The sequence below is a fragment of the Palaemon carinicauda genome, chromosome 9 (genome assembly GCF_036898095.1).
Source record: "Palaemon carinicauda isolate YSFRI2023 chromosome 9, ASM3689809v2, whole genome shotgun sequence".
NCBI lineage: Eukaryota > Metazoa > Arthropoda > Malacostraca > Decapoda > Palaemonidae > Palaemon > Palaemon carinicauda.
Genome location: NC_090733.1, coordinates 119,964,229 through 119,990,061, shown reverse-complemented (window position 1 = coordinate 119,990,061; position 25,833 = coordinate 119,964,229). Strand labels below are relative to the sequence as shown.

At 34.5% G+C, this 25,833-nt stretch overlaps 1 protein-coding gene and 5 non-coding genes across 7 annotated transcripts in view; 3 read left to right on the top strand and 3 right to left on the bottom strand.

The window, feature by feature from the left end:
* Window positions 1-25,833, bottom strand: part of LOC137647110 (probable ATP-dependent DNA helicase HFM1) — a 335,745-nt gene that overhangs the window by 79,199 nt on the left and 230,713 nt on the right. For both annotated transcript variants that reach the window (XM_068380341.1, XM_068380343.1), the window contains exons 17-20: window positions 4,567-4,706; window positions 3,772-3,843; window positions 1,760-1,869; window positions 872-969 (exon numbers count right to left, since the gene is read on the bottom strand). In XM_068380341.1, coding sequence (XP_068236442.1) covers window positions 872-969; window positions 1,760-1,869; window positions 3,772-3,843; window positions 4,567-4,706 — 420 coding nt within the window. The remainder of the gene's footprint in view (window positions 1-871; window positions 970-1,759; window positions 1,870-3,771; window positions 3,844-4,566; window positions 4,707-25,833) is intronic.
* Window positions 7,128-7,199, top strand: TRNAE-CUC (transfer RNA glutamic acid (anticodon CUC)). Its single transcript has one exon. It is a non-coding gene; the product is annotated as a tRNA-Glu (tRNA).
* On the top strand, window positions 9,244-9,333 carry TRNAY-GUA (transfer RNA tyrosine (anticodon GUA)). The gene is given in 2 exon segments: window positions 9,244-9,280; window positions 9,298-9,333. It is a non-coding gene; the product is annotated as a tRNA-Tyr (tRNA).
* On the bottom strand, window positions 14,621-14,693 carry TRNAM-CAU (transfer RNA methionine (anticodon CAU)). Its single transcript has one exon. It is a non-coding gene; the product is annotated as a tRNA-Met (tRNA).
* TRNAE-UUC (transfer RNA glutamic acid (anticodon UUC)) lies at window positions 16,082-16,153 on the bottom strand. The gene has a single exon. It is a non-coding gene; the product is annotated as a tRNA-Glu (tRNA).
* Window positions 18,612-18,684, top strand: TRNAM-CAU (transfer RNA methionine (anticodon CAU)). Its single transcript has one exon. It is a non-coding gene; the product is annotated as a tRNA-Met (tRNA).

Below are 25,833 nucleotides of genomic sequence, written 5' to 3'. Positions count from 1 at the left end.
AACAATTATTCTTCGCTCAAGGGGTTAACTACTGCACTGTATTTGTTCAGTGGCTACTTTCCTCTTGGTAAGGGTAGAAGAGACTCTTTAGCTTTGGTAAGCAGCTCTTCTAGGAGAAGGACACTCCAAAATCAAACCATTGTTCTCTAGTCTTGGATAGTGCCATAGCCTCTGTACCATGGTCTTCCACTGTCTTGGGTTAGAGTTCTCTTGCTTGAGGGTACACTCGGGCACACTATTCTATCTGATTTCTCTTCTTGTTTTGTTAAAGTTTTTATAGTTTATATAGGAAATATTTGTTTTAATGTTGTTACTCTTCATAAAATATTTTATTTTCCTTCTTTCCTTTCCTCACTGGGCTATTTTCCCTGTTGGGGCCCCTGGGCTTATAGCATTCTGCTTTTCCAACTAGGGTTGTAGCTTAGCAAGTAATAATAATAATAATATTAGGAAACCCATTTTGAAACATTTTTCATAAACTGCAAAAATATTCAGGTTCAATACTTGAAGTGTGTATGTGTGTATATATATATATATATATATATATATATATATATATATATATATATATATATATATATATATATATACACACACACACACACACACATATATATATATATATGTGTGTGTGTATATATATATACAGTATATATAATCATATTTATACATACATACATACATATATATATATATATATATATATATATGTATAAATATGATTATATATACGTAATAGTTTTTCTTTACAATTTAGCATTTGGATAAGTATCTTGTCTTTATTTGAAGGCCTTTCTAAGCAAAGACAAAACAATGATCACTTCCCCACTCATAACTACAGTAAACAGTTCATTAGTTCATTCCTACTCACATTTGGTAATCCGCTGTCCGGTCCTCATGATCTTCGTCGACTCCTGATTCAACCCTGGATCCACTATGGTCTGACTCCCAAGTACGGCTTGTATTAAACTAAAAATGGGAGGAAAAAAAAACATTAATAAATATAAAGATACAAAAAATCAATAACAATCAAATTGCAAAATATAAGTATTGATTCTTATTTTACAGGAAATTCACAATGTTCAAGAAGGGGTAACAAAATCCTTGTGGATTATATTTCTAATTTGGAGAAATCCCAATATATTACACAATATTTGCAAAGTATTTAAAGCTTACTCTCCTTAAATGGAGACAGCATATGGTCTCTAAAATAAAGACGTGTATACATTGGATAGGATTAAAAGGAGGTAGACTAATACACCGAGTCGAAAAACTATGTTAGAGCATTAATTTTAATTATATTTTCCTGAGATGTAATGCTACATACCTGTACATAGAGAGAGAGAGAGAGAGAGAGAGAGAGAGAGAGAGAGAGAGAGAGAGAGAGAGAGAGAGAGAGATCCTTCCACAAAATGTGGCAATATATTGTCTTCTTTCTTTGTATAAATAAACTATAACTGCTTCGCTTTACAAAGCTATAAAGAAATTTCTAAAATAGATTTTACTTTTTGTTGCCGATAAAATAGTGCTAGATAATAAATCAATCAAGAGAAATCATAATTCTAAGTTAAAAAAAATAAAAAATAAAAATTAACCACTATCAACCAGGGAGCCGTTTTCTTTTCTACAACAAAACAAAAAACAAAAAACAAAATATTTCAAATAATGTTCAACTTAGAAATGGACATTATTAACTACCAAACTTCTATGATAAGAAAGTATTAACAATTACAGCAAGAAAAACAATCCAATACATTACCAGTTTATCTTTTGTTCCCTCGTCTTGATCTTTCCTGCGATCGGGAACCTGATAGAGGAACCGGCACTCTTGTTCAATTCATTCAAGACCCTTTTCTCAGACATCCGGACCTGCGACAAATAAAGGAACAAATTCCTGAATATGTGTGATAAGAGAAACAATTTGAAAATAAATAAGTATAGCGGTACCATTCACATCAGTGTGAAATAAATAAAAACTGCAAAGGGATACGGTATAGAAGTTAAAAATTGTGGTAAAATATTATATCCTAAACGATGAAAAAGATCTATTTATAACAAGGAGTAAATTTCTGGAGTGAAGAATGGAAATGTTCTATAGGATTTATTAATCATAAAAAATATGATGTTATTAATGGAAAAGTGTTAAATTTATCCGAGGATATCCAATAGTAAAGATTACATTTAGTTAGAAGCTTAACATTATCAATGAAATCTACTGCATTCTTACTAAACAGTGTAAATAACTTAAATATTCTTCCCAGAAATACCCCAAATACACTCGTTAATTAAAGATTATATGTAAAAATAAAATCACACGCAACATCTAATCGAGTTATCAAGTCAAAAATAATAATTTCCCATTAAAAATAAAGTTAGAGGGAAATAGATAGCAATACTCACCTTCCTACGTGTTACAGAACTTGCATCATTCAATAATTTAGTGAGAAATTATTGAAAAAAAAGAAAAAAAACATTAAAAGCATTATTATTATTAGCTAAGCAACAACCCTAGTTGGAAATGCAGGAATCTATAAGCCCATGGGCTCCAACATGGAAAAATGGTCCTGTGAGGAAAGGAAATACGGATATTGATGAACTACAAGAGAATCCATTAACAATTCAAAAAAATATTTTAAGAACAGTAACACTACTAAAATTCCTTTACGAAAGCCAAATTACAAACTAGGGAACATATGATTACCTTCAGCAAACCTATTTAGACGTTTTGCCAAAAGACGTTCAAAAACTTTAGGTATATGGAAATTGGGCGATAATCAGCTGGACTTTAGCTACCACAACACATTTACAAAATAGAGTAACATTACCAATTTTCCAACAACTGCTACAAGACCCTCTTCTTGCCAACTTGCGAAGAATGACTTGGAGAAAATAACAGCTGAGAAATCAGCAGTCTTTATAAAAAACACAAAGTAAAAATACGATTTGGGTTTACTGCACACCTCCTTCATAAGCATCAAGGTCCATCAAGATTGCTTTAAGAACTGTAGCTAAACTACAGAGTTAGTTTAGCCCCAGGACAACAGGAATGAGGATTTTCAAGTTTCTCACCATTCTGCTTACAGTCAAACACATTCCCTTTCCTTTGGAGAGTGAGTGACAGAACCATCTAGTTTAAGTAAAGGAGGAACGGTTACGTCTACAACAAAGAGTGTAGATTTAAGGCTAGTCCATCACGCATGTTCATGAGTTGTACCAGAAAGGGTTTCTTTTATGGTAAAATTTTATTTCTTTCAACTGAAGCAGAAACTCACAGAGCGACAGCTCTTAACCGAGTATAGTTATTCCAAGGCAAATCTGATCTGTTACCCTTCTAAAGATGATAGGCCTCCTGCTTCTGCAAAAAAGCACGTCTACAATCATCATTGAATCATGGTTTGTCATTCACTCAGTACTTTAGCACATGAGAAGGGATACGCCAGTCAGATTCTCATTAAAAAAGGAAAAAAAAAAAAAAAAAAAAAAACAGGCACAACACTATTACAAAATTGTGATCAATTCAAATTTAGAAAAAAAAAATCACTTAAAATGCCATTCCAGTCTGATATGCTAGAAATGGGTTTCTCCCCACTTTTCCGAATTTTATACGTCGATATCCGCTAAAGTGTAACTATTAATAACAACAACAATAATAATAATAATAATAATAATAATAATAGTGCACTCCAGCACTTTGCCACTATCCAAATACGAAATACATTTTTTTTCCTATGATAACTGTTTTGATGGTAGCCTATAGCAGTGTTTCCTTACCTTAACCTCATTGAATTCACGACAGGATGATAATATCTCCACCAGCTCTTTCAAGCTCTCGTCTCCTCGCAACTGTTGAAAAGACAATAAAAGAACTAAATATACCAATATATATATATATATATATATATATATATATATATATATATATATATATATGTGTGTGTGTGTGTGTGTATGTGTGTTGAAATTATGAGAATATAAAATCTACAACTGCAAGAAGTGTGTTTACAATAACAAATGCAAACTTGAATCCTAACAACAAAAGCTTACCTACTTTAAGTATAAAATGAAAATGAAAACTAGAGCAATACAATTAATGAAGCCAAAGGATCATTAATGAAACAATGGGTAACGCCATTTAGAGAGAGAGAGAGAGAGAGAGAGAGAGAGAGAGAGAGAGAGAGAGAGAGAGAGAGAGAGAGAGAGAGAGAGAGAGAGAGAGAGAGAGAGAGAGTAATATATAAGCAAAGAAAGAATAATCTATGCAAACTTTAAAAAAAATGTCACAAACAAACGTTGAAAAACAACCGAGACTTTATGTGGTTTAATTATTCATTAATAATAGAACATGACAGTGTACGAAATTTGGAGTAAAACCAATCAACATTTGATCTTTCAAAATATAACGTAAGGTAATGTAACGTAAACAGGGTTACTGTCCTGCAAAGGGAATTCCAACGTTAAAGAACAGCCATATTAAAAAAACATTAAAATAAAACTAGAAAAAATGGTGGAATTAAAGAAGAACCACAAAGAAAAAGGCCTATAAACATCAAGAGAGGTTCTACTGACCTGCAAAAACGTCTTCATGGTATTGAAGGAGACGCAGAACCTGGCCATGAGTTTCCCAGGTGTCGTCGGCTTGACGTCCATCTCATCGAGCTCTATCAAACCAGCTCGAGCCAGGCCATTAATCTCGCGGGTGCATAATTCTGAAAAAAAAAAAAAAAAAAAAAAAAACATTAATTTCGATACAGGAATAATATCGAATATTGTCCGTCAAATTAAATAAATGGAAGGCATATTAATAAAAGGACCCAATAGCTGGTTTCCCTGGTTTTAAGTTCCAGGTTCCTCATTGCTCTCTCCACAACACTGTAATAGGGCACACTACTATATGAAGCGTAGGTGCAAATCGCTGCAATCGCCAGAAAGTTCATGGTCATTCGTTACCTCCTATACAGACAGCGCATCTTGTAATATACGAGTATAGGGCAACTTCTTTGGCCGGTGTTTCTAACTCCCTTAATTCTATACAATTGCTTCTAAATTTTCTTAATTTTTAACATCTAACATGTGCTCTGTTGTATCCTCTGCCTCAATACGCTACACGCAAAGCCTATCATTTTCATTTCGGTTTCTATAATTTTCTTTTCAATCCATCATATTCAACCCTATTTGTATTACTATTACTACTTCTCTTCTTCCATTACTATTTACAAACCTTAGTTTGATAATTTCTACTTTATTTTTTTTCTATTTTCCTTTTAATTTCATTTAGCACTTTAATTTTTATATATCTCTTTTCTTGCTTTGTTTATACATTCTTGCTTCAATTTTAATATATATATATTATTTTTTTGCATATATCTCTTCAAGACTTTTCCCCCAGTAGTCCCAATAACATTTCCCTATTTGGTCTTCCACCATCTCCTTAACTAATCGTTTATCATCCAATGTTATGAAACATCTATTTTCAACTGGCCATATTCCTGGTTCTTCTATTAACCCCCTATAAGGCGTGGCTGCAACCTGTTCAAAAATTCTTTTCATAATTTTGATAGTTCATTCATTAATATAATGAATGGGAGGGAAATATATTGTTTTTCCCTGACGTTTCTTCTTTTGCTGTAAAATCTTCAAATCGATTCATCTGTCATTTCTATGTCAAATGACCTGAAATTTGGCACAAAGGTCGAATGGTGCACTTCAAAACTTTTTTGATGCATACCTATAAAATAATTTTATTATTTTTTTTTCCATTTTCTTACAAAAAAAAAAACTTATATTTTGGTCTCCTGTGCCCTGGTATTATAACTGAATAACCTGAAATTTTGTACGGAGGTGCCTTAGATAAATACCAATAGGTAGTCATAAATATTTTCGGCATACGTTTGTTCAATATGGTTATTTTGCCATATTTGTTCATTTTTAGACCATAAAAATCTACATTTTCGGCTCTTGTGCTATCATATTTACACCAAATGACCTAAAATTTCGGATGACGGTACCTTGGATATAAGTCCACAGGATGTATGTCACGCTTTTCGTATACATCACTTCCAAATGATTAAATTTGAGTTATTTTCTACTATTTTTTTTTTTAACAAAAAATTTGGTATGGAAATGCCTATACTATATGCCCATCGGACGTTATCCACAATTTTTGCTTATACCACTTCAGAATGGTTCTTGTAAATCTATCGGGGATCTACTTCTGGAAAAGACTAATATGGGCCAGTTCATGGTTGCATGAGGGGGGGGGGGAGATGGAATGAAAAAATGCTGTATATACTTGGCAAATGTTGCCTTTTTAGTTTCTTTTCCTTTTATTACATCCCATGTCTTAATATTTACAAATATTGTAAGTATTACAACTACTTTGTATATCTTTATTCTCACAAGCAATGCCAAATCTCTTGCTCTGTTTACTGTCCCCATACATCTTTACTTTTTAAACATCTCTTCTATTCTTGATTACCCTTACTTATGCTAAGACTATGGTTTCTTTTTGCTGAGTACTATTTTCCTAAGCATTTATTCCTTAACTGTTTCTATTCTTCCATTTTTAACCACTCCATTAACCTCTCTATCTTCTGTTTTGTGTCGTCTCATTACTAACAACACTGACTTCTATGAACTGGTGCTAAAAATCAATTTCTTTAGTTCTTCCAAATTGCGTCATTTGCTTAAATCCTTTTCAACTTTGTATCTAATATTGCTAAGGAACATTATATTATTTACATAAATCAGAGCTTCTATTTTAATGTTTGTAATTAGGTTATCGATTAACTTTGGCTGTTAATACTCTATTATCAACGGAATTGCAGATGAAGGTCACAGTTCTATTGAAACTAAAGCAGCACAGAGCCAAGGTTACAAAATGGAATTATCCGTTCCGAACATTTATACGTTTGCTAAATTCGTGTTAATGCCTTCGATAAATGGATAATATATTGATTGGGTTGCTGACCAAGAACCTGAATTACCCATTTGCTCTAGAATCTCCATGAAAGGATGCCTTATTACAAGACCTGATTTGTATTGATTACAAAACAAATCCCAGCACTTATCTAGTTTAATAATATTAGTATAAATTAATAAATTTTGATAGTTGGTCTTTCACATCCATCTCCCGTGTGGTCTAGTGGCTAGGATACGCGGCTCTCACCCGCGAGGCCCGGGTTCGATTCCCGGCACGGGAAGAAGTTTTTGCAAAATTGAGGAGGATTTAGTCAATATTTATCTTGATACTGTAATGTACATTACACCTAATTCTTTAACTGTTGTATAGAGAAATAAAATTCACTAGCTTTTGCATATTGCCAATTTATGCAACCTTAGTGCTGTAAGTTTAGCTGGTTTCCACAACAGCTGACCAAAACTTCTGACATTTGGGGTGTATTCAACCCTTTCATCCGACAATTAGGGTGTATTCACTCCTTTCTCCCAAAATTTGTGGTGTATTCACTCCTTTCTCCCAACATTTGTGGTGTATTCACTTCTTTCATCCTACATTTGGGGTGTATTCCCTCCTTTCAACCGACATTTGGGGGGGGGGGGGTGTTCACTTCTTTCATCTAACATTCGGGGTGGGTTCACTTCTTTCATCCTAAATTTCAGATGTATTCACTTCTTCGACTGAAATTTTGAGTACATTCACTTCTAATATCATAAATATTGGGAGTATTCGTCTCTTTCATCTGACAGTTCGGGTGTATTCACTTCTTCTATTGACAGTTCGGGTGTATTCACTTCTTATATTGACATTTCGGGTGTACTCACTTCTCATCCGATATTTTTAGTGTATTCACATCTTTCATCCGATATTTTGGGTGTATTCACTTCCTTTATCCGACATTTCGGGTGTATTCACTTATTCCATCGACATGAAAGATGTAGTCACTTCTTTTATCTGACATTAAGGGACATTAAACTCCTTTCACAAAATATTTCGGGTTTATTCACCTTTTTTAGGCTGATATTTCAGGTGTATTCACCTTTTATCCAACGTTTCGGTTGTATTCACTTCTTATATCCACTATTTCGAGAGTATTCCACTCTCTCTCTATCAACATTTTGAGTATATTCCTCTCTTTTCTCTGGCATATTGGGTATTTTCACTCCTCTTCATCCAAAATTCTGGCAATTTTCTCCGGGTGAAATGCATTTTCTGTCATTTCCATGGACGAAGATATAGTATAGCTTAACCAGTTTATGTTTTCTCTCATTTGCAAATAAGAGTGGATTATGGTGTACGTAATTTACAGATTTTGTTATTGTATGAAAGGTACTATAATACCAAATGAAGAGAAAGATTCAGGATCTACAATAATCATATTCTATTTCTTCACCATACTCTCGCTTCATTCTGAGTGTATGCATTTACTTTAATTATCATAGATTTAATCAATTTCTTTAAAATATAACTTTTCTAACAAAATTACAATATTAACTTTACCGTATACAAATGTTGAATTCTGTAGTTGAAGGATTAAGATCTAGTTTTTTTCATAACAAATAATTAACACTATGAAGTGAGAAATATGGAGGACCTCCAGATTCATTCTTGTCCTACAACAGTCTCAGGATCGCTACTCTTGTATCAAAAGCTAAGTTATTTTTCCTATCTTAACTGATCATCCTATATCAAAGACGTGTACGGGTGACAATGATGACATCACTTGAGACTGATTTATATGTGGTTTTCCTTTGACAGACTTTTTTACATTAAACTATTCTATTATTTCCATTTACTTGTTTGTCGTATTGATCCATTCTCTTATTAGTTTGGAAGTGAAACAGAATTATAGATGCAAGCTGAAAACATTTATCTCTTTAACGCGTGACCTAATTATATTCCATCTACACATTTCACATAACTCGGTAGTTTGCAATACTAACAACCTCAACAAAAAGGATAGCAACAATAATGATTAAATAAACAATAAATAACAATCCAATTACTGCTAATAAAATTTTTTAACCTTAAATGGTGTCTGTCTTAAATTAAAAACACAACTATTGATAAAGTCCCAAGATGGAATATCTTTCTCTTTAGTTTTCGACTTGTGAACGTAAGTATGCAAAAACTGCATTTTCACCACTGTGATATCGAATTCAGGATTAGTTCTCATTCCACTAATACTGTAATAAGAAGCTACTGATTCATTATTAAATGCGCCTCATTCAATTAATTACATTAAAAGGCTTATATAAATAAAATACTAAGCTGCTACCGTCTTCATGCCTTCGATAGCTCAGTTGGTAGAGCGGTGGACTGTAGTTGGAATCCGAGCAGACATCCATAGGTCACTGGTTCGAATCCGGTTCGAAGGACAGTAGTTTTTGCCGGCATATATTTTTTATTCACGGTTTTGCAGCATAAAAAAAAATTTCCTCAAAATAGTAATAACAAATTTAAAAGCGACAATTATTTGCAAATACGAGACCCATTTAAAAGACATAAACTGCAGATATCATCATCATCATCTGAAACTAGTCCACAGCAGGACAACGGCCAAGACATGTCCTTTCACTCGCATCTGTTTAAAGTCGTCTTATGCCAGTCAACACCCACAAACTTTCTCAAGTTTGTCAATTCCTCGTTTTCTCTTTCTTCCACTGCTTCTTTTGTAATCTTTAAGGACCCATTCTCTTATTCTTAATGTCCATCTATTATTTGTTACTCTCTTTATATATACTGCCTTTGTCCATTCCTTTTCCTTACATGTTGCTAGAATATCATCTATTTCAGTTTGCTACTGTATTCATGCTGCTCTTTTTCTGTCTCTTAGTGTTATTTCCATCAATATTCTATACATAGCTCTTTGAGTTGTAAGTAAGTAGCTTTTGTTCTAAAGCTTTAGTAAGACTGCAAGTTTCCGATGCATAAGTTAATACTGGTAGGCCAATCTATTTAAATGCTTTTCTTTTTAGAGAAAGTGGCATTTTACATTTCATGATCTCATTATGTTTACTAAAAGCTCTCCCTTCCCTGCTTAACTGTTTACCCCTCTTTTAATTTTGGTCTCATCCTCTGGATAAATACAGTGTCAGCCCTAGATAGGTATACTCACTAACAGTCTCTAGAGGGTTTGTTCATAACCCATATTGGTTGTCTCTCCATTTCCATTGAACATTTTGTACTCTTACTTGAATTCCTTTTCGGTTCAACATTTTTGCTTTCTTTAATCAAATCTATCTTCTTTTGCAATTCTCATGATTCACTAAACAGAGCTATGCCATCGGTAAATCTCAAGTAGTTGAGGTATTTCTAAATTTTACCAATATAAATTCTTAAAACCTTCTTCTAGGCACACTGTGAATAACATAACTTGTCTAACTCGTTTTTTTATCGCAATTTTCTCACCATCCTTAAATAACTTGAGGATTGCTGTACTTCCCAAATAGATATCTTCAAGTGTTCTAACATAAGATTCATCTATTTCTTGTCTTTGAAGGGCTTTCATTACTGCTGAAGTTTGGACAGAATCAAAAGCTTACTCATAATCTAAAAATTCCATACATAGTGGTTTGTCATAGACTGTTGATTTTTCCATTAGCTGAATAATTACATGGATATGGTCAGTTGTTCAATAACCGCTTCTAAAGCCTGCTTGCTCTCTTGGTTGATTAAAGTCTAGCTGTCTTTCGATTTGGCCTAATATGATCTTGTAAATATTTTATATTACTGAGATGAAACTTATTGGGTGGTAAGCCTTTTGTCTCCCCCTTTTAGTGAATTAATATGATAAAGTTTTCCAAAGCTGTAGACATAGAGCATTCTTACAAATATTTTGTGCAAAGTTCAGCCAGCTTTCCGTTATGAAATCTCCTCCATCTATTATCAAATCAGTTATTAAGCCATCTTCTCCTGTTGTTTTGATTCTTTCTATGCCTTTTATTTCTTTCTTTACTTCTCGTAGTGTTACGTTTGGTACCAATTCAGGAGTTTCATTTCTATTGGAAAGTTATTTCTTATATCACTATTGTATAGAAATCCTCTACAACTTTTATCACTCCGTCTCTATTGTTGATATATCCATTTTCATCCTTTAAAGCCAACATCTGTTGTTGTCCTGTTCAAAGTCTTCTTTTCATCAATTTGATTCTTCTTCCATTCTGTTGTGTTTACTCAATTTTGGTCTGGCTGTCTTGGTTTTTAGTTTAATGTTTTGGATAGTTCCGCTAATTCTATTCCATCTCTTTTGGATTTCATTTTCATTTCCAATCTTTTCTTTATTAGGTTTTGGGTCTTTTCTAATAGTTTTCCTTGATCTTGAAATAAATACTCCACTAAATCCTGTACAAATGACATGTAATAAATTGGTTTCACCACGAAATTCGTGAAATGGCAGAATAGTAAATTCACTCGTAAACAATCAACGCATTTTTTCCTTTATGCAGAAAATATGAAACAATTACAAGCACATCTATCATACATTGAAACGATTATTTTTCTAGTGAATCAATACGTATATAAACTAAATCCTTCTTTATATTCAAGAAAAAGAAATATTTCAGGCTATGCATGAAACCTTATTTGTAAAGGAACGAAAGCCCAATCAACGTAAATTGGCAAACTCATTGAGATACAAAATTTCCCTGAAGGAATCCATTTCATTATGAAGAGGAAAAATCCAAAAAAATATGTCCTCTATACCTTCAATGCAAAAGTGACCACAACCACTAATAATTTACCAGAGGCATTACACTGCTATCTTTAATATTTTTTTTTTGTTACAACACACATTTACAACCCATTGTAGTAATGTATTAACAAAGGCCTGTATTTTTTAATTATCTCTTAAATAGTACAGTCATATTAAAAAATCCGCCGACACTCATCCGCCTATGTACTCTATACTCTGGACAAACAATTGGTCCACGAGTCGTCGGTCTATCAAATTTGACATTTTCATAAAATTTTAGGGGAGATTACTATAAATACAAATACGATTATTGAAAAGAATAAGCGATGTTGCCTGATGCATGTAGTCAATTAAACATAATATTTAACTTAAATATGTAGTCATACAACTGTTATTGTTTTCAACAAACTTGAGAATTTCTCCTTTACATCTGCTGCTTCTCTCGATCTTTACGTACCAGAAGCTATCAGAGACGGCGAGGACACACTGTTGTGCTTTAGCTGCTTTAAACTAATTTAGTATAATTTCAGAGGGGCTACTTTTACGGGGCTTAAGAGGACTGATGTAGAACTTAGGACTCGGCTTAATACTTAAAATGAGCAAATAATCTGAGGATGGACATTAAGGAAAGAGTGAATTAAAAGGAAAAGCATCATTAAGAAAAAATAAATGAGTTAACTGAACCATAATGAACACTAATTAGAAATGGGGAAATGCACTTTTGTTGTGCCATCTACTGTACATAACCAAAATGAAAGGTATAAAACTACACATTTCTTTAAATGAATTTGATGAACAAAGCCTTACTGCTTAAAGAATCGTGATCTAAGGTTACTCAAAGCTCTGCAGAGAGGACGAATTGCCTACACCTAAAAAGGTAGGTCTGATATTCCCACAGTATATCTTGATTTATTAAAGAAAAACTAGTAATCAAAGAGATTAATAAAAAAGAAAGATGAATGTCTTTTTTATAATAAAAAGTTACAAAAGGGTCACAGACAGCAGGATTAGGCTAGTTACCATTCTCAGGGGATCAAACTAAATCATCTCATATTTCTAATACAAAAGCAGTCTCAATTAACAATAAATCAGAGAAAAAAAGGTTTACTGTGAAATTCAAAAAAGAATGGTGCAATCTGGTACAGATACCTGGCTGTCCTTCAAATGAGAAAAAGCCCCTTACCATTTAATCAAATACATGCATATACAAGATTAGAGATGGTCAATATTAAAGAGACTGTATTATAAGAATCTATTTGAGAATGGAATGAGATCAAAATACAGTTATATTTTTATCGATACAGCAAGCTTTAGAACATTAAGGGTAGAAGAGAAGAGGATATTTGAAGCTGGCCTAGTTCAGAATTTTGTTCAGGTATTACTATTATTATTATTACTTGCTAAGCTAAAGCTCTAGTTGGAAAAGCAGGATGCTATAAGCCCAGGGGCTCCAACAGGGAAAATAACTCAGTGAGGAAGGGGAACAAGGAAAAATAAAATATTTTAAGAAGAGCAACCATATTAAAATAAATATCACTTTATAAACTATAAAAATTTTAACAAAACAAGAGGAAGAGAAATAAGATATAAGATAGAACAGTGTGCCCGAGTGTACCCTCAAGCAAGAGAACTCTTAACCCAAGACAGTGGAAGACCATGGTACAGAGACTATGGCACTACTCACGATTAGAGATCAATGGTTTGATTTTGGAGTGTCCTTCTCCAAGAAGAGCTGCTTACCATGGCTAAGGAGTCTCTTCTGCCCTTACAAAAAGGAAAATGGCCATTGAACAATTACAATGCAGTAAGAATTGTTTGGTAATCTCAGTGTTGTCAGGTGTATGAGGACAGAGGAGAATATGTAAAGAATAGGCCAGACTATTCGGTGTGTGAGTGTGTAGGCGAAGGGAAAATGAACCGTAACCAGAGAGAAGGATCCAATGTAGTACTATCTAGCCAGTCAAAAGACCCCATAACTCTCTAGTGGTAGTATCTCAACGGGTGACAGGTGCCCTGGCCAACCTACTACCTTTGTAGTAGTAGTAGTAGTAGTAGTAGTAATAGAGAACATGTAGAAGTAAAAATTCAAATGAACGATGGAACAGAGCTAAATAAGAATAATAAGTTTTGTTACTTGAGATTAGTAATAACAGAGGCGGAGGTTACTGAGCAAGCAGTGAGACAATGCATAACAGAAGTATGGTGAAAATGGAGAGAAGTAACTGGATTTGTTTAAGGCAAGAAAATGCTATTAAAGCTCAAAATTAAGATTCCTAAAACACTTTTTAGGCATGTATTATTTGTACCGCATGTGTTTCATACACGCTCATACACTCTAATACTATTGCATTTTATTTCTTTCGCTTTCTCTCCCGCACTGATAATAGAAAAAACCTGTTTAAGCTTGCCATTGCACGTTTCACATTGATGGAATTTTTGTGCCATTGTTGCCCTCAACTGTTTGTATGTAAGCTCGATATCTTGTTGAATGAAGTCACTTGCATTCACCTCGCCTTTCTGGCAGTGCCTATCTTGCGACACGTGGTATATGAAATGTAAAAGCAGAAAGCTAGGGAAGCCCATCCGAGATACTCTGACCATGTGATGAGAAGAAAGGAAGTGGAACGAATCAGGAGAGCTTAGAACATGTCAGTGATGGAGAGGAGGATTGTGGCACATCAGTGGATCTGATGTATGCATGTGTTGAGGAGGGATATCGGTAAGGTGGGACGGGGGGAGGGGGAGAAGATGCAAGGAATAGATATAGTATAGATAGAAAAACTTCGACTCGAGTGGCCGACTATACTATACAATGGGATTAATTAGGTAAAAAGAAAATTAATTCTTAAAATTGTATCCCTTATCTTCACTGCTAAGGAACTGTTTATCTAACTAAATACACGTGTAATTCATCTACAAACTGACTCTTTCAAACATTCAACATGCGCAGGTACTAATTTAGTAAAACAGTCTGCCCCGAGTGAGGATCGAACTCACGACCTTCAGATTATGAGACTGACGCGCTGCCTACTGCGCTACCGAGGCGGTTACAAAGAATGTGATGAGTTCCTGTAATCAATTTACCATTGCGCAAAGAACTGTATTAAGCAGCTAAAATCAGTTACAGAAAGGTATGCCGAGCTGGAGCTAGCTGCCAAGAATTTGTGGCAACACGGAATAACAATCAACTGATGAAAGGCCAAGAAAGAGAAATAAGCGATATGATATAAATACAACTTCGGCCTCAGAGGAAGTAGATTTATCCCCCAGGGAAAGATTCGGATATGAAACTTTCAATGTCATTTTAGAATGAATTTAGATCAATTGTCTGTTGCTTTACAACAACAGATGGTAGCATACAAATCGGTGTATGACAGATTTAAAATAGTAGTCAATTTATGGGCTTTTTGTGATTCTGACATAAAAACAGAGGTTGAGAAATTTGTCAGTATTTTTTCTAAAGTCTACAATGACAGTAGTGTGCTTGCTGAGGATATTATCCCATTTGCAGCTTTTGCCAAGATCAGATCATATGTCACTCCATCCCAACAGACCATTTTGTTACAAGATGACTTGCTTGCAGCTACCTTTCTTAATGTTAATGTAGCCCTTAGAATAGATCCTAGCAAGATGGTTACTTGTGGTCCAGGAGAAAGGTCATTTAGCAAATTAGCACTAATAAAAAATCATCTTAAGAACTCAATAACTGTTGAACGGTTATGTTTTTTTTATCTTTGTTATACGTAGAAAGAAATGTTATATGAAAAGATACATTTTGATGATTTAATCAAAGCATTTACTGAGGTAAGGTGTAGGATAGAATTTTTCTAGGCACTGTAAAAAATTAACAATAATTTGAATAAACTAAAAAAATACATACACCATAATAATCCATATCTTTTCTTGATTACAAATAGTATTTTGTCATATAATATTAACTGAATAATGTCAAATTTATTCTTAGCCTATGAAATTGTAATAAAAAAAAACTTTATCCAAACCTTACATTACCTATTTACTCGTTTAAAAATTAATTAAATTTTCTTCTTTTATAGATGATTCAATTTCTTTATGGGGAGGGGGGCCTCCCTAAACATAAGTGCCCAAGGCCCCAATCTATAAATCTAGCCCTCTTCAGACGTACACTTTTTTATCCAATACATGACAAATTAAATCAAATATTTATGCGACATCAGTAATGCCACTGTATACACTGCATGGTAGCTTCCTACAATATCAGTATGCCAAGCATATCAAAACCCACTGGAAATTCATATGTCGCGCACAACTGGCTTAGGCTATCTATAGATAGCCATGCATACCTTACATCTGTGCAAAATGTGTCACTATGCATATACATCTCCATATTCAGTTGACATTCCCATGCATAGCTGATCCCAAATGGCATTAATGAGCTTATTAATCAAAAGTGCTTCCCATGCCGGGAATCGAACCCGGGCCTCCTGGGTGAAAGCCAGGTATCCTAGCCACTAGACCACATGGGATTGAAAGACACTCATTTTCCTTCTTTATAAAAACAACAATCTTTACATTATCTTCCCGTCATCTCAATTCTATTTAAATTGTTTGGAGCTTCTTTCGGTTAAGATTATCTTTTACCTCCTTCAATGATTATCTGCCGTTTTTTCATTAAAAATTTCGATTTTCTCGTTAAATCAATATCTTTCTTTTTATCTCTAAATGTTTATCACAAATTTCTATGCTAATTAACAATACGAATTTGTTAACTTTTCGTCGCTTTTAAATTCACGCTGTTTTTAAACATCACCATTAGATCAAATCTATGTTATTTAAGGCCTTAAAACTACAAGCAAAATGTTTACCGATGTTAGCCCCTAAAATAGTCAAAATATCTTGGCAACCTCTGGCCTTACTCCTTTTCGGTGTCATTCCACTAAGGTTTTTTCCTTAAAAGATAGGCAAAAACCAACACTATAAGGTAATGAATAACTATTATGTTAATGATAGTTTGATTTGTATTTCAAGTAATGCTTTCATGAGAATTTGCGTAACTTTTGCAAGGAACATGGGGTGGGTATACTTTGTATTTTTTCAAAATGCCTGTGGCTCAAGAAATACATATTTACAGGTCACAATCAGTTGCAGCATTCAAGGCTTTAGTTTATCAGCGATATTGCACAAAGATTTCACTGTCTGCAACCATTATCTATGAAGGCGAATTATAAGAATATAAAAAGTAAAAGATGCAAAAAAAAAAAATCAGTTCTTATAGAGATATATTTGAAAGTCTGAATCCAATCCTCACTTATCGACTTAGTTAGAATCATAAGACCATGTTATTTCCCAAAACTGCGAACCTAACGTAAGATTATATTTAAGAATTTACATCATATCAATTATCAAACTAAATTTTTACTATGACGCATTAAGTGTAATTCAATCATAACATTTTATCCAGTCAAAAATATTGCCCCATCTTTTAAAATTCCTCTTATACATAATAGTACATCCAAGCAGTAACCAACCTCCTACTAAACCTTTATAAGTCAACATGAATATAAAAAAAAAATATATATAAAAATGAAAAAAAAAATATATATAAATAAAAAATTCGGTGCGGATTTACTTTTTCTACTCACAAACCTTATTTTGATAATCCAAGATCTTTTATTGTAAACATTTTCGGAAAGGGGGATAAAGAATGCTGGTGAAATCAGAACCATAAACAGATATACAATCTTAAAAAAATATGTTTGATGCTTGGGTTATTCCTTACCTTATGAAAGAAAAATTATAATAAATATACTATGTATGTATGTATGTATAAGTATACAGTATACATATATATATATATATATATATATATATATATATATATATATATACACAGTATATATATATATATATATATATATGATATTTTTTTTTAGATTGTTTAATGTCAATGCAGTTTTTTTCCAGTTGACATCGAGAGAAGCACCACCTTTTAACTTCAGAAATATCCTATGTATATTTTCGTTATTAAACGACGTTGCCAAAACTCTATAAATACTAAATTCCCATTTAGAATCGAATGCGCAATTTTAATAAAAGATTTGCTTATTCAGTACGTTCCTTTACCTTATATATATATATATATATATATATATATATATATATATATATATATATATATATATATATACACATTTCCAATCTTTGGAACTTACACATTCACCAAAGTGATGTGCTTATCGTTTAAAACCTGCAAATTTTTTAACAAGAAAATTCATCAAATTTCAAACAATCAGTTCGAAACATGAGTGGGAAATTTAGCAACAGAAATAAAGATGATTCCAATGGGGATTAAAATACACGAGTGAAAGAAAAAATATACCACCAACTGCAACTCGACAGCTGGTCTTGACTGAGCACTTTCTACCCAAGGCTTTTAGTCTTCTATTTACTACAGCTTTCCAAGCATCGCTACTTGACTTATTGAAGGCCTTCTAATCGATTGACAGCATCTTTACCTAATCTTGCATTTGGGAAATATGGATGCAAATTACACTGAGCATAGCTAGTGTACATTAATTTTATATTATTGAAATAACTCATACCACAGTGTTAAATTTTACTTCTATCAATTTCTAAAATATGATATTTAGTATAGCAATAACATTCGCTCTTAACCTCATAAAAGTATTACAGTCTATATACGAAAACATGTATTGTGTGTTAAAATCGTACTTCCAAACCATCTTTCCATTCAACTCCAGAATGTTGGAAAAGAGAAAGTTATGCCTCGGTTATTGCAACATCCAGAACACGCTCTACTCACCAGCACTGGTTGGCTACGTTACAGAAGTCCAGAAATCCGCGGAGACAAATTTTGGTTGGAATGAATCTACATGTAATATTGAAGCGACATATTCAAATTAAACTAGGACAAAAAGGAGAAAATAAAGGATTATCTTTAGCATCTTCACCACTTCACATATAGCCTCGGTAGCGCAGTAGGCAGCGCGTCAGTCTCATAATCTGAAGGTCGTGAGTTCGATCCTCACTCGGGGCAGAACCTTTTTCCAATGCCAGTCGAACCCAAGGTAGGTAATAATAGACCTTTGCCAATCCTTAAGTTCCTAGTTTTTTCATTTTATCTCGCCAATATCACACTTGCAAGTTACTAATCCCTTCATATGGCGACTGGGAAAAGTCTTCTACAAGTCACTCATATCTTCATACGGCGACTGGAAAAGTCTTCTGCAAATCACTCAGGTGACTGGAAAAGTCTTCTGCAAGTCACTCATATCTACATATGGCAACTGGAAAAGTCTTCTACAAGTCACTCATATCTTCACATGGTGACTAGAAAAGTCTCCTACAAGTCACTCATATCTTCACATGGTGACTAGAAAAGTCTCCTACAAGTCACTCATATCTTCACATGCCGACTGAAAAAGTCTTCTGCAAGTCACTCATATCTTCATGCGGCAACTGGAAGTCTTCTGCAAGAAACTCGTATCTTCGCATGGCAATTGGAAAGGTTTTCTGTAAGTCACTCATATCTCCACATGGTGACTTGAAAAGTCTTCTGCAAGTCACTCAGGTGACTGTAAAAGACTTTTGCAAGTCACTCATATCTTCATAAGGCTACTGAAAAAAATCTTCTGCAAGTCACTCATATCTTCACATAGCGACTGGAAAAGTCTTCTCCAAGTCACTCATATCTTCCCATGGCGACTGGAAAAGTCTTTTACAAGTCACTCATATCTTTATATGGAGACTGGAAGTCTTCTGCAAGTCACTCATATCTTCCTATGGCGACAGGAAGTCCTCAGCAAGTCACTCATATCTTACTATGGCGACTGGAAAAGTCTTCTGCAAGTCACTCATATCTTCATATGGCGACTGGAAAAGTCTTCTGCAAGTCACTCATATCTTCATATGGCGACTGGAAAAGTCTTCTACAAATCACTCATATCTTCACATGGCGACTGGAAGTCTTCTGCAACTCACTCATATCTTCATATGGCAACTGGAAAAGACTTCTGCAAGTCACTCATATCTTCATATGGTGACTGGAGAAGTCTTCAGCAAATCACTTATATCTTCATATGGGGACTGGAAAAGTCTTATGCAAGTCACTTATATCTTCATATGGCAACTGGAAAAGTCTTCTGCAAGTCACTCATAACTTTATATGGCAACTGAAAGTCTCTGGCAAGTCACACATATCTGGAAAAGTCTCCTACAAGTAACTCATATCTTCATTTGGCGACTGGAAAAATCTTCTGCAAGTCACACATATCTTCATGTGGTGACTAGAAATGACTTCTCTCACTAGCTTCCTCATAAGGTTACTGAAAATGTCTTGGAATTACAGGCAGTAGGTTGGCCAGGGCAACAGCCACCCGTTGAAATACTACCACTAGTGAGTCATTGGACCCTTTGACTGGCCAGACAGTAATGCATTAGAACCCTCACTCTGGTTACGGCTAATTTGTTCTTTGCCTACACATATATCGAATAGTCTAGCCTATCCTTTACAGATTTTCGTCTTTCCTCATACACCTGACAACATTTAAATTACCAAAAAATTCTTTGCTCAGGAGGCTAACTATTGCACTGTAATTTTTCAGTGGCTACTTTCCTCTTGGTAAGGGTAGAAGAGACTCTTTAGCTATGGTAAGAAGCTCTTCTAGGAGAAGGACACTCCAAAATCATACCATTGTCCTCTAGATTTGGGTAGTGCCATAGCCTCTGTACCATGGTCTTCCACTGTCTTGGGTTAGAGTTCTCTTGCTTGACGGTACACTCTGGAAAACTATTCCATCTTATTTTTCTTCTCTTCCTCTTGTGTTTTTTAATTTGTGTGTTGGGCAGGCTTAACAGAAAAACCATGGATGCCTGGTGGTTTATCAAGAGGTTATCGTTTCCTTATCTAATTCTATTTCTTCTCAAAACCATCCTTACTGTCCTCCCTTCAGTTACAGTGGCTATCATGGAGGGTATTTAGCCTTGCATGGTGTATCGGCTCCCCCATGTTGACCAGTTTTTCCGACTTTTTTTTTTTACAGTCTATGGGTTTGATCAATCACTTTATTTATATTTCTGTACATATCGTTTTTGTTATTATTCTTGTTAATCAAATTTTTAAGTATGATGTCTCTTTTTTATTACCATTAATTCTTATGTTGTCTGGAGACATTGACCGTAATCCGGAACCAGCACATCTTATATTTCGTCAATGTCATCTACTGTGTTGCAATATTCGTGGTCTTCATGCAAATATTCGACCTTACAGTTGCGTCCAGACAGTATATTCTTTTGTGCACAGAAACTTTGGTTTCTAATACGAGGTACTGTACTCATCTGAGCTCCTTATAACTGGTTTTAAGAAGCCAATAATGTTGAAAAGTGATGCCATCCCTAGGGCAAGGGGAATGGCGGTGTATATTACGACCGAGTAACCTGCTTCCCAAAAGTCCCGCTATGAATGTGGATGTCATGAGATTCAGGTAATAAAAGTTTGTGGCAGGAACAACAACTTCTATTTGTGTTCGATCTACCGAAATCTAGACATGGATGATTCTATCTTCGATTGTCTTCTTACCATTATGGCTAAGATATAAGAAGATGATAGAAAGGCCTCTTTTGCCTTTGTTGGTGATTTCAATGCTCACCATAGGGAGTGGTTATGTTCTGTTTCTCATCCCGATCGCCATGGCATAAGAGCTTTAGACTTTGCCTCTGAATCATGTTGTGAGCAACTGCTTGGCCCTCATATACACTGACTCCCCTGGCGTTATTTCAAGTAAGGTTGGATCATACCTTGATTTCATTAGAAGTGAATACTGAGAAGCCTGTCCCGGATGTATCATACTCCTGTAAGATTTATATAAAATCTCATGCAGACTGGAATTGGATTTTGCATAATCTTCAGAGCTTGAATTGGTCACAATTGTATAGTGGTGTTGATCCTTTTGTCTCTTTGAATGAGAGTCTAGTCAACATGATTGATAGGCGTATTCCTTCTCGTGTGCTAAGGTACAGAGTGAAGGACAAACCATGGTTCAATGACGATTGTAGACATGCTTATTTGGAGAAGCAGGCGGCCTATCATCTTTGGAAGAGTAACAGATCAGATTTGACCTGGAATAACTATACTCAGCCTAGAGCTTTTGCTCAGAGTTTATGCTTCAACTGAAAAGAAATACAATCTAACCATAAAAGAAACCCTTTCTGGTATAACCAAAGGAACATAAGTGGCGGACTACCCTTAAATCTGCACTCTTTGGTGTAGATGGAACAGTTCCTCCTTTACTTAAACTAGATGGCTCAGTCACTCACTGTCCAAAGAAAAAGGCAACCCTTTTGGCTGATGTGTTTGACAGTAAACAAAGTAATGAGAAACTCGAACTTCCTCATTCCTGTTTTCTTGAGGCTAAACTAATTAGATTAGCTTTTCGATCTCGTGAAATTAAAGCTCTGTTGATGGACCTTGATACTCAAGGAGGTGTAGACCCAAATGGTATTTTTCCTTTGTTTTTTTTTTATAAAGACAGCAGATTTCTTAGCTCCAAAGTTTTCTGTTATTTTGAGCAAGTTAGCAAGAAGAAGAGCTTTTAGCACTTGTTAGAGAATTGGTAATGTTACTCCACTATGTAAATGTTCATGTGGTAGCTCAAGTCCAACTGGTTACCACCCAATTTCCACAACTCCCATATTATCTAAAGTTTTTGAACATCTGGAAAAATGTCTTAACTGGTTTGTTGAAGGTAATCTTCTGTTCCTTAGTTTGCAATTTGGTTTTTGTGGAGGCCTTGGAGCATGTGATGCCCTTCTTACAATCTCCACTGCAGTACAAAAATCCCTTGATTGTGGTCAGGAAATTCATATGATTGGCCTTGATTTTAGTGCTGCCTTTGACTGTGTTAATCATAAGGCCCTTGTTTTCAAACTGAAACAGTTGGGAGTGGGTGGGTCATTTCTTAGCATTATTATTGAATTTTTTAAGTAATAGACCTTATAGAGTTCTTGTTGATGGGCACCATAGTGACTACAGGAATGTGATATCTGGTGTTCCACAGGGTAGTGTTCTTGGCCCATTACTTTTCATATTATATACACATGACATGTGGTTTGGCCTAGAAAAAAAGCTTGTTGTATATGCAGATGATGCTACTCTATTTGCATCAATTCCATCGCCTGAATGTAGATCTGGTGTTGCTCAATCCCTTAATAGAGACCTACCTAAAATTAGTGCATGGTGCAAATTATGGGGTATGAATTTGAATTTGGCTCCTCAACATCCGGATCTCAGCATTGATAATGTTTCTTTAACTTTGTATGACTTTTAAAATTTTAAGTGTGATTCTCGACAGCAAATTTACTTTTGAGAAACACATTAGGTCTGTTTCTTCTTCAATTGCACAAAAAAATTGGTTTACTGAGAAAGTCTTTTAAGATTTTTGGTGATCAATCTATTCTGAAGTGTTTTAATTCTTTCATTCTACCTTGTTTCCAGTATTGTTCTCCTGTCTGGTCTTCAGCTGCCGATTCTCCTCTTAATTTGTTGAACAGGAACTTACGGTCTATTAGATTTCTTATTCCTGATCAAGATATTGATCTTTGGCACCAATTAGTTCATTATATATGTTGCATAAGATTTTTTATAGTTCTGACCATGTTTTACATTCAGATCATCCTGGTCAGTTCCATCCTGTTCGTAATACTAGGCATGCAGTTATTTCTAATAGTCAGGCCTTCTTCATCATGCGGGTCAATACTCTAGAAGTTTTATTGCAGCTGTAACCAAGATGTGGAATGATCTTACTAATCGGGTAGTTGAATCAGTAGAACTTTAAAAGTTCAAACTTCCAGCAAAGGTTTTTGCGTTGAACAGGCTGACATAAGTCTTCTTTATAGTTTATATATGACATATCTGTTTTGATGTTACTGTTTTTGAAATATTTTATTGTTAATTTTTTTCTCAAGTCGTTTATTCATTTCCTTGTTTCCTTTCCGCACTGGGCTATTTTTTCCTGTTGGAGCCATTGGGCTTATAGCATCTTGATTTTCCAACTAGGGTTGTAGCTTGGCTAGTAATAATAATAATAATACTAGACATCGTTTAAGACCCTTGCACTCAGTTGAAGCCTTAATGCCAGTCACACTGAGGAAGTTTATTAATAATGGTCAAACAGAAACATACAAAGGAAGCCGATTAGGAATAAAATTCCTCCCCTTACTCTCAACCATAACCAGTATAGTATTTGACAAAAGTAAAGAATCTTTACTAACCGGCCTTGACATGAAGAAAAAAATCAAGGTTCAGTATAAAACCAATAAACTAGTCTCTATCCTTACAGTTTCAAACATTTTCTTAATAAAATGGTTTCTTGTTTGACTGTCATGCTCCTTTTACATATGATAGCGCTGCATGTGCCTTTTACAAAATCTTAAATACAAAACTAAAATTTTGTTGTCTTAATTTTTTATCTCTTTTTCTATCAATAATGTCTACAACAGGATGAAAAATCTCTACAGAATTCCATGGGGCACTGCCCTTCCATTTTAGGCTCATTCAAATTTGATGGGATTTCTAACAATGTATGGGATTGTAGTGGTACTTTGTACACCATTATTTTTGACAGAGCTGAATGAAAGTTTGCAGTCTACTAAATGACCAAGCAGTTATTTGCAACTATGATTCCCTCAAGATGCAATGCAAGTCTGTTCTTAAAATTATTAAGGAAACAGACATAGTCATACTATATTCTGGAAATGCTCACATTGAGGATTTTCGAAATAAAATATGTGCATGAAAGCTTGTAAAATACATCAAGTTCAACCAAAGGGCATTGAAATCATAGGATAAGGCTCTTCTGTACCTTCTCCCCACCAAATGACATACAGCGATATAGGTTACGCTAAGTGGGGGGGGGGGGGTGTTTGCCTTCGACAGGTAAGCCCCAGCACAATAGTTTAAGTTAGTCAGGTCAAGGAAGGTAAGGTTTGAACACATACTTTTATGTTACTTTTGGGACTTATAACAGTAGGTTAGATGTCTGGGGAAACTGTAATATAACGGATGTTCCCCTACTAGACTATGACACTGGACATCTATAAAATATTAGAAAATAAGAGATATTAAATCAACAAACCTTACACACACATGTTGGAGAATTGGCAATGTTACTCCACTATGTAATTGTGTTTGTGGTAGCTCAAGTCCAACTGATTACCGCCCAATTTCCATAACTCCCATATTCTAAAGCTTTTGAACGTCTTCTGGCAAAACGCCTTCATAGGTTTGCTGAAGGTAATCTCCCCAAAAGGTGCAAACTCAGTTTTGAACAAAATAACGACAGTTGACGTTGTCAATTTACTAATTGTAATTAAAGATGGCCATAAAGACCTGAAAACTCATCGGCAGCAAGTGAACTCATTAAATGCATTGATTATATCGCCTGTAACGAGTGTACGCACTCAAGTGTAGTAAAGCAACTGTTTCTTAGCAATCCCTTGATCAAAACACTTGTACCCATGTCAACATTTCTGGCATTTATCTTCGATTCCCAATTATATGAGTAAATATGTCTCCTTATTTCTCATCATTGAGATTTTTGTCTTTCTATTAACTTTCTCCTTAACCAAAGAAATCATAATTCTTCTTCTCCCAATCCACTGGAACATTTTTTTATCTTCCCATTCTTCAACCTTTCAACAAACTACTTTTTATCCACTACAGGCCATTCCTAGCTTATTCTTAGATACACAGGGCTGTATTTTCTCCATATACCTCCTCTTCATCAGTATATATCTATTATTCTGATCTAATTACGGTTGGACATTTTCTGTTCATTTTTAACATACTTATAACTACCCTCCTTTCCTCATCTGCTTTCTTCTTGATAACTATAAATAAAATCCTTCTTCCGTAGCTAAATAACTCTTCTGCTAAAACAGTCACCTATCTCACCTACCACAACATTTGGATAATTCTCCTAACACCTTTCGTACGCCGGTGTCGCAAGTTTGCTTTTCAATTATCTTCGACACAAATCCCGGATGTATAGGTATATGTTTTACTCGGTGAGACTACCTCTTAACGATAGTCGTCAATCAAATTGTTTCGAGCATGAATTCATTGCCTTTTGCTTTCAGAGCGACTGCAGCTCATCATTTATAAATTTAGCAGCAGTTAAGTGTTCTAGAA